The following is a 9,664-nucleotide window of genomic DNA, read 5'->3' on the forward strand; positions in this document are numbered from 1 at the left end:
CGTCATGGAACCGCCTTGGAGAGCAATGAGGTGACTGCTGCTGGGGACACACAGGCGTGAGAGGCAGAGGTGCCAGGCGAGGTGGCAGGCAGGCAGGCACCGTGCCTCGCCTGCTGGCCCAGGAACCCGGGAGGCACAGGAGAGGGGCAAAGGGGCACCTTTCTCTTCTCTGAGAAACTGGCCTTCCCAGGAAAGCTGGATGCAGGGTGCCCGCTGCGCAAGGGCTACGCCCGGCTCTCTGAGGACACCGTGTGGTGCCTCTGAGAACTGCAGGGGTTCAGGAGTCCCAGTCTCCCCGTGATAATCTGCCCACAGACTGCAAGCAGGTTGGTTTTTTAAAAAAATATACATATTTGTATTTATTTCAGAGAGGAAGGGAGAAATAGAACATTAATAATGAGAGAGAATCATCAACCAGCTGCCTCTTGCACCCTCCCCACTGGGGATGTGCCCGCCACCAAGGTACATGCCCTTGACCGGAATCAAACCCGGGCCCCTTCAGTCTGCAGGCTGATGCTCTATCCACTGAGCCACACCGGTTTCAGCTAAAAATATATATATATATTTTAAAAAACAGCAACACTGGCCCATCCAGCACCAGCATCTACATGGCACAGCTGTCCCAGCAGAAACATGGGGTCAACACTCAGAAGCATGTTGCCTGCCTGTGTGCACAAGGACCTTTATTTTACACCGATACACACGTATGCATGCACGCACGCACACTTGCCCGCCAGGATTTGCCACCCACCTCCCTTCCTCCTCCCCACCCCAAACGCCACGTACTGGTTTGGTGAAAAATCCCGTAACCTTCCTCATCCTGATCACCCGCCTCCCCCCGCCCCGCCGGCTCTGAGGCTAAAAGGACTTGAAGTTAGAATGAGACGGTGGTTTCATGTCCCACGCACAGCACCTGGCTTCTCCGTCACGTGAGTTGGAACCCGTCAGGCTGCGCACGCGCTGTGAGGAGGTGACCAGAGTCAGCAGGCTGGCCGGGCGGCGCCCCGTGCTGATGCTATCTCTCTCTCTCTCTCTCTCTCTCTCTCTCTCTCTCTCTCTCTCTCTCTCTCTCACCGTCCAGACCAGGGCACCCTGCCCAGGACGGCAGTGAGTGAGCCGAGCCGCCAGCTAGCTCTCTGTCCTTGAGACAGGCTGGTGCCCCTAGGAGTAAGCACAGGCTCAGGAGCCACATCTGGGGCCCAATCCCAAGGCCACCACTGAACATCTGTGTCAGCATGGTATCAGTTAGCCTCTTTTTTTCTTTTTTTAAATATATTTTATTGATTTTTTACAGAGAGGAAGGGAGAGAGAGAGTTAGAAACATCAATGAGAGAGAGTCATCGATCAGCTGCCTCTTGCACAACCCCCTCCTGGGGATGTGCCCGCAACCAAGGTACATGCCCTTGACCAGAATCGAACCCGGGACCTTTCAGTCCGCAGACAGACGCTCTATCCACTGAGCCAAACCGGTTTCAGCTCTTACTGTACTTTTTTTAAGGCTATTTATTTACTTAATGTGTGTGTGTGTGTGTATATATATATATATATATATATATACATATATATTCTTTAATTGATTTTTTACAGAGAGGAAGAGAGAAGGATAGAGAGTTAGAAACATCGATGAGAGAGAATCATCGATCAGCTGCCTCCTGCACACCCTCTACTGGGGATGTGCCCGCAACCAAGAATCAAACCTGGGACCCTTGAGTCCGCAGGCCGACGCTCTATCCACTGAGCCACACCGGTTTCGGCAACTTGGCCCTTTAGCTAGGGCTCCCCCCGCAGATGAGCTGAGCAATGAGAGTGTGCGACCACGGCTCGCCTACCTGGCACACTGGTGACCGTCCGGTCCCTCTGATCAGGCATCATCGGGGTTTCCTCCACCGGTTGGGGCGGCTGGCCCAGGAAGGGGTGGGACGGCCCGTCTCATCTCCTGCGCTCCGTCCCATTAGCAGAGCCCTGTTAATGAGAGCCACACTCAGGCGCTAATAAGCGGCGGGAGGCCCCCAGCTCCCCTCGGGAGGCCCCCAGCAGAGGCCCTCGGCGGGGGAGGGGCCGGCCAACAAGCCCCACTTAGCTGTGAAAAGACTTGCTAATAACTTTAATTCCCCCTCCTGCTCGGCGGGGCCTTTGCCATGCAAATAGACTTTCTAAACCGGGTAGGGATCCTGGAGTAAATGTCCCGACCCTCCGTCCGCCCAGCTTAGGGTCCTGGGAGGGGAGAGTGATTGTGGGGTGGAGGTGAGGGAAAGGGGGTCTCACCCCCCCCACCACGGCAGGGCCTCTGCTTTGGGGATCCTGCTCTCGGAAGACACCCCCTAAAATGCAGGACAGGGACCCCCCCGCACACCACTGTGAATGACTGCCTGCCTCTGCTGGCCTGGGCTGGAGCAAGACAAACCCACGGACACCAGCAGGTCAACAAACTGTGGTCTCTAAACACAACGGGATTTGTATTTGTACAAATCCAGGGCCGTGGTCGGCAAACTGCGGCTCGCGCGCGAGCCACGCGCGGCTCTCTGGCCCCTTGCGTGTGGCTCTTCGTGCTGAGGATAGTTGGCTCTGTGGACGAATGAGTTTGCCGACCACTGGTCCTAAGGACGGAGACACAGAAAACGCAGGGGGGGGGGAGGGGGAACCTTGGACACCGCACGCTAAGTGAAAAAAGCCAGACAGAAAAGGTCCCACATCCTATGGGCCATTCATATGAAATGTTCAGAACAGGCAACTCTATAGAGACAGGAATCAGAGTAGTGGGCTGGGCTGGGCTGGGGTGCAGCAGAATAGTGAGGAGTGACTGCTAATAGATACAGGTTTTTGTTTTGATTGAATTTATTGGGGTGGCACTGGCTAATAAAACTATACAGGTTTCAGAGTTCCCTTCTGGGGGCGGTGATGAAATGTTATAAAATCAGTGATGATAGCCTGCTAGCCCTAGCCGGTTTGGCTCAGTGGATAAGAGCATTGGCCTGCGGACTGAAGGGTCCCGGGTTCGATTCCGGTCAAGGCCGCATGCCTGGGTTGCACAGGCTCGATCCCCAAGTAGGGGGCGTGCAGGAGGCAGCTGATCAGTGATTCTCTCTCATCATTGATGTTTCTATCTTTCTCTCCTTCTCCCTAATCAATAAAAAATATATTTTTAACAAATTAGTGGTGATGGCCCTGAGTATTTTAAAATCATTCGAATATACTTTAAGGGGTGAACTTTTTTTTTTTTTTTAATATATTTTATTGATTTTTCACATAGAGGAAGAGAGAGGGATAGAGAGTTAGAAACATCGATGAGAGAGAATCATCGATCAGCTGCCTCTTGCACACCCCCTACTGGGGATGTGCCCGCAACCAAGGTATACATGCCCTTGACCGGAATCGAACCCGGGACCTTTCAGTCCGCAGGCCGACGCTCTATCCACTGAGCCAAACCGGTCCCGGCATGGGGTGAACTTTTTATGGCTCGCAAATTACATCTCATTAAAGATCTTATGAAAAGCAAATACCAAGTCCTGTGTTTCAAAGAAGGCTGAGGGGGTGCAGGGGAGAGGTGGATGTCCACAGAGGGCTGAGGGACCCTTGGACAGACGCTCTGTCCCTTGTCCACCTCACCTGCCAGGGCTGACTGCTCACAGGACCCCCCTGGCCCAGGCCAGGCTCCTGGCCTCAAGCCACCCCTCCCCCCACACCCCTGCCCTAACCTGAGTCCAGCCAACGTGGACAGGGGTGAATGCAGTTAGATGGGCCTGGCTTCAACCTAGGCCTCTGGGAGGTCAAGGTGCCATAAACTCAGGATTGGCTCGCCGTTATTTTACGTCCCTAAACCACGTGGGAGTGAAGGAAGATGGGAAAACCCCAGAGTCCAGGATGCTCCAGCACAAGGGGGGTATAGGGCTGGGGACATGGGAAATGGCCTCCTGGAGCCAGTGTCCCCCAAGTCCCGGAATGAATGGAGCTGACAAAATCCTAGCGGCGCTGGAGGGTTGACCCTGAGTCTAGGCTTCTGCAAAGTGGTTACTTGGGTATAAAATGTGTAAAGGACCCGATGCAGTAAGCATTCACGGATGGAGGTGTATTCTCTAGAGATCCTTGGGTTTATGCCAGCCCCCTCGCCCCCCCTCCCCACCAGGTTCAAAGAAAAGATGGACAGATTCATTTCCTCCCACTTTCCCCGATGAAGCGCCTGCCAGTTGGAGGCTGACCGGACTGTCTGAACAGGAGGTGCTGGGGGCAAGGAAGGAGGGGTCTGGGCCTACGTGCTGGGGGGGGGGGGCGAGAGGGGGGGCTGAAGATTGCAAGAAACCCAGCTCTCCTATGCGCTCTGGAGGAGAGGGCGGGAGCTTTGCATCCACTCGAAGAAAGAAATTGCCAATTGACACCAGCACAGTTTATTCACAAATAAATAAATAGACCCTAAGCACAGCCTCCCGCCTGCTGCCTCAAGGCGTGCTCTGCGGTCCCATCGCGGCAGGGGCTGGGGAAGGTCGTCGGGGCGGGACAGGCTCTCACCCGCAGGCATGCCCGTGTCAGCCTGGCCGCCGCCCTCCACCGCGGGAGGGGTCTGGACGGGGCGCCCTCCGAAGGTGCACAGACCGCGGTGCTCACAGCAGACAGGCCGCCGGCTGTCCGCCGCCACGTCAACTGCTCAGGCCGGGGGGCCACTCCAGGGGCGAGGCGGGCATCCAGGCCTCCAGCTGGGCCAGCACGTGGCCAGGGAAGCGCTGTGGGGGGGAGAGGGGACGGCGTGACCCTCAGAGGCCCCTGCCCCTCTGCGTCCCCTCCCTGCCCTCACCGCTGGGCATCGGGCACCCCGGCTTGGAGGCTCGGGAGAGCCATCGGGGAGGCCGGGCTGCGCGGACACCAAGTGGCGCCCACACGACGACGGCGGGGACAGGAGATACTAACCGGAGACGAGGGCCCTGGCTGCACCGCAAGCCCTTTGGGGCGCGCTGCCTCCTCGTACAGCGCGGGCGCGGGCACCACCGCGGCTCCAGGACCGGCCGGCGCGGGACCCCAAGACCCCGCGGCCGGGGCGGCGGCGCCCAGGCCGTGCGCATGCGCGTGCGTCTGCGCCTGCGCGGAACCGCCGTCGGGGCAGAGCGGGCAGCCCCGAGGGGCCGCCGCGTCGCTGCTGCTGCTGCTGCTGCTGCTCCGGGGCCGCGGGCGCCGGCACCGCCGCAGGCTGTCCTCGCTGAGGCCTAGCACGGCCGACAGGTGGGCGATGTAGCGGATGGCCAGGCGCAGCGTCTCGATCTTGGTGAGGCTCTGGCCGGCGGGCGCCACGGACGGCGGCAGGAAGCGGCGCAGCTCGTGCAGCGCGCGGGCGAGCGTGCGCATGCGCAGCTTCTCGCGCTCGCTGGCGCTCTGCCGCTGCCCGCCGCCCAGGCGGCCGCCGCCGCGCCTCCCGGCTCGAGGGCCGCGCGGGGCCGTGCGGGCGCCGGGGCGCCGGGGGCTGGGCGCGGGGCTGCCGGCCGGGGCGCTGCCCCAGGAGTTCGGGGAGGATGCCGGGGAGCAGCAGCAGCGGCCCCGATCGGCGGGAGGAGGAGGCTGAGCGGCGCCCCAGCCCGCGGGGAAGATCCAGGGCTCGGAGAGCGCGGGGCAGAGGGGCTGGGTCATGGCAGCGGCGGCGGCGGCGGCGGCGGCAGCAGCAGCAGCAGCAGCGCGGTCTCGGGAGGGAAGGCGGCCGGCGACCTTTTTATCCCCGAGGCGAGCGCTCTATCCGGAGTCCGAGGTGTGAAGTGGCCCCTTCCAGGCCCCATCAGCACTTCAAAGCGGCTCGGATGCGGGGGGGGGGGGGGGGGGGGGCGGGGCCCGAACCTTTGAACCGACGGGGGGCGAAGGTGCCGGCCGCTTGGCTGCACCAGGTTGGCCCCACCTGAGCCATGGCAGGGCACCAGCCCCTGCCCCTCGGGCCTCCTGCCTGCGCCCAGCCCTGGGTGTTGGGCCAGCTCAGCGGGGAAAAGGAAGCAGGATCACAGGCCTTGAAGCCCAGGACCTAGGTCTCGGGCTGTCTTCACCTGTTTGGAGACCTTATGCAAAGAAATGAATTTTCTTGCACCTTTGTTGCCGATTTGTATAATGGGACCCTAGGGGCCTGCTGCATCCAGGTCTGCACCAGCGAGGGCCTGGGAGTGAGGGGAACAGCAATCCATTCCTCCTCCAAGGCTGGCGGTCTGGATGCCCCAAGCTGGCTGCATCTGGTCAGGCTGCTGGACCATCTGGGCTGAGGGAGGGGTGAGCCTGCGGCCCTGCAGGACACCCTTAGCCTGGCAGCCTCGGGGTTTGGCCTGTTGTGCCCTCTGGCTGGTGTCACTCTGGGGCAGGTGTGACAAGCTTTGCCATGGAAATGACACATTAAAAAACATCTGACAAAATCCAATACCCCGTCACGATAAAACTTCTCAGCAAACGAGGCATAGAGGGAAACTTTCTCAATCGGCTAAAAGGCATCTACAGCCCTAGCTGGGTTTGCTCAGTGGATAGAGCCTCGGCCTGCGGACAGAAGCATCCTGGGTTCGATTCTGGTCAAAGGGCACATGCCCGGGGTTGCAGGCTGGATCCCAGTGGGATGCGTGCAGGAGGCAGCCGATCAATGATTCTCTCTCATCATTGATGTTTCTATCTCTCCCTCTCCCTTCCTCTCTGAAATCAATAAAGAAATCTATTTTAAAAAACACACAAAAAATGAAAGGCATACAGATGGTCTGTATTTACAGACAATAGGACTGTCACACAGGAGGTCTCACAGAGGATTTATCTATATGGCCTACCTGACCGCTCGGGCTGGCGTCAGCACCTGTCCTAACAGCTGCTTCATTCATGATGCCCTCCAGCCGGGCTGGGCCGCTCCTGGTGCCTGGCTTCACGTCTTTGAGAGAAGATCTACTGTTTGCATCCTCCACGGCTTCCAGCCCCAGGGGACCGGAGGGTGAGCTGGCAGGAAAGCAAGGAAAGCAGCTTGGAACCTTCTCCCCTGATATCTCAGCCCCCCACTGCTCTCCCGTTGTCTTTATTGTCTATGCTAGGGGTGTCGAACTCAATCAGAGAAGGGGCCAAAATCTAAAATCCAGCCTAAATTGCGGGCCGAATGGTTTACTGAACAGTCATAAACTGACAATGTCATAAACTGACAGCGGAGTGCAGTGATGACAGCGCGGTGCGGGCCACATTGCAAGGCCTGGCGGGCTGGATTTGGCCTGTGGGCCTTGTGTTTGACACATGTGGTCTATGCAGTGACTTCCTCCGGCAGCTTCTGTAACCCACGCTGGCAGTCTGTCTCAGAATGCTTGTGCCCAGTCACAGCCAGGAGAGGCAGTGCCAACCTGCCTGGGTGCACTCCCAAGGAGAGCCTGGCCCCTCAGCCTGCAGCCGTCAGCAGGGTCTGCCCGCCTGGACTGGGCTGATGGATGCCTTCTCTCTCTCTCTCTCTCTCTCTCTCTCTCTCTCTCTCTCTCTCTCTCCTTTAAAATCAGTAAAAATATATATTTTTTAAAGTTTAAGTTTCTAACTCTCTAAAATGGTTGTGACACCTATGGTCCTACTTTCTTTTTCTTTTTCTTTTTTTAATTTTTCTTTTATTGATTTTTTTTTTTACAGAGAGGAAGGAAGAGGGATAGAGAGCCGAGGTACATGTCCTTGACCGGAATCGAACCTGGGACCTTTCAGTCTGCAGGCTGACGCTCCATCCACTGAGCCACACCGGTTTTGGCCTGGTCCTACTTTCCAAACCGTTCTTCATTCATATATGCACACAGAAACATGTAGTCACAGAAAACTCACACATGGTAACTTGTGGAAGTCTTATTCTGTTAGTAAATTATATAGAATGATATTAATGATAATAATAATAATAAAAAGACCCAGGGGTGAGTGTGGAGACGAAGAGTCCCCAAAATGGCATGCAAGAGGCAGGGTCGCTGAAACCGGTTTGGCTCAGTGGATAGAGAGTCTGCCTGCGGACTACAGGGTCCCAGGTTCGATTCCGGTCAAGGGCATGGACCTTGGTTGCGGGCACATCTCCAGCGGGGGGTGTGCAAGAGGCAGCTGATCGATGATTCTCTCTCATTGATGTTTCTAACTTTCCCTCTCTCTTCCTCTCGGTAAAAAAAATCAATAAAATACATAAAAAAAAAAAAAGAGGCAGAGTCTTAAGCCCTAAATGCTAACAAACTGGAGATGCCACGTGGGAGACCCTCCCTCTCCTGCTGCCCCTGGGGTCCCTGGGCCCAGACTGTGGTCAGTCGGCCTGATGGAGCCCCGTGGGGGCACAGGAGGGACCCCCAATCTGGAGCCATCCCCCGTCTTCCCTTCCCCATGCCTGTCACCTTTGATGTCCTTATCGCCAGCCAGCCGCGCTGGTGGGTTCATTTGGGAGCTGCCCGAGTTAATGAGTTCTCCGGGCGGCAGGGCCCACACGCCCCCCCGCTGGGGTGAGGACTTCACACCTCGGGGGCCTGTGTTTTGACAAGTGCCTGGCCCGGTGGCTCCCGCTCGCTCCCCTGCCCTCGCCTGCCCTCGCTCCCCAAAGTGTAAGGCTGGGAAATGAGGTCTGGGGGCAGCCCCACTGAGCAGAGGTGAGAGTTCGGTGGGGTGGGGGGCAGGACGGGGCAGCACCCCCATAGGCCTCGGCCTTCCTGCTAGGAACCAGCCGGCCTCTCAGGCCAAGTGGGGTCTGGGGCGCTGCCCCCTCTCCCATCTCCCAGCCCCAGCGCCCTCATTTCCCCCAGCAGCCCCCTGACAGGCGGGTGCTAATCAGAGGTGCGATGTCAATCTGCCCCCGGCAGCCCTTCACTCCTGTCCGGCTGGAGCCGGAGCCCCGGGGAAGCTCCTAATTTGGGGGTCCCCTACTTCCAGGGACCCTCCAGCTTTACCGCTTATGAAGCCCCCTCCTTCAGACAGCCTAGGATGGTGGTCGGCAAACTCATTCGTCAACAGAGCCAAATAGCAACAGGACGACTGACATTTCTTTGGAGAGCCGAAAACCGACTTCTGCGCATGGGCCACCAAGTTTCAATTGCACTGTGCGTGGTATTTTGTGGAAGAGCCACACTCAAGGGGCCAAAGAGCAGCAGGTGGCTCTCGAGCCGCGGTTTGCCGACCACTGGCCTAGGACACCCTCTGGAGTGTGGACGGCGTGAGTTGGGGCCCCTCTCCTGCCAGGTCCTATGTCCTACCCGTGTCACTCACTGTCTGTCTGACCCCAGCTCCTGCTTCTGTGCCTCGGGGTGTGTGTGTGTGTGTGTGTGTGTGTGTGTGTGTGGCGCCCACTGTGGCCAGGATCCAATCACACCACCCAGACACGCTTCGTGCAGCACCCACGTGCCTGGGCTCGGCTGGGTCACAGCTCACAGCCATGCTGAGACGCAGGTTGAGGAGGCGACGGAGTGGCGAGAGGCTGCCCCCTGTCACGTGGCTACAGAGCGGGGGTCCATCTGCCTCTGTCTGGGGCCACCTCTGAGTCTGGGGGGCTCCATGGCTCCTTTCCTCCAGGGGGGCTGCCCTGAGAGTGAGGGTGCCAGGCGGGGGTGGTGCCCGCAAGCCGCCCGGAAGCCCGCTCCGTGCCAAAGGGGCCTGGGGACAGGAAAAAGAAAGAGGTGTCCAGGCCCACCCTGGGCCGCCGGCACCAGAGCCCCTGAGGATGGAGCCGGACAGTCCGGGTCTGAAAAGTAAT

At 58.4% G+C, this 9,664-nt stretch overlaps 2 protein-coding genes across 2 annotated transcripts in view; one reads left to right on the forward strand and one right to left on the reverse strand.

Annotated features, from left to right (window-relative positions):
- MESP2 (mesoderm posterior bHLH transcription factor 2) overlaps positions 1 to 9,664 on the forward strand; it is a 51,125-nt gene that overhangs the window by 26,227 nt on the left and 15,234 nt on the right. The gene's annotated exons all lie outside the window — the stretch shown is intronic.
- On the reverse strand, positions 4,367 to 8,069 carry MESP1 (mesoderm posterior bHLH transcription factor 1). Its single transcript, XM_084869280.1, is given in 5 exon segments — positions 4,367 to 4,715; positions 4,900 to 5,664; positions 5,667 to 6,327; positions 6,765 to 7,001; positions 7,211 to 8,069. Coding segments are annotated over 3 exon segments (936 nt in total). The 5' UTR covers positions 5,754 to 6,327; positions 6,765 to 7,001; positions 7,211 to 8,069; the 3' UTR covers positions 4,367 to 4,631.

Source organism: Pipistrellus hanaki (genome assembly GCF_964339955.1).
Source record: "Pipistrellus hanaki genome assembly, chromosome: 21".
Lineage (NCBI taxonomy): Eukaryota > Metazoa > Chordata > Mammalia > Chiroptera > Vespertilionidae > Pipistrellus > Pipistrellus hanaki.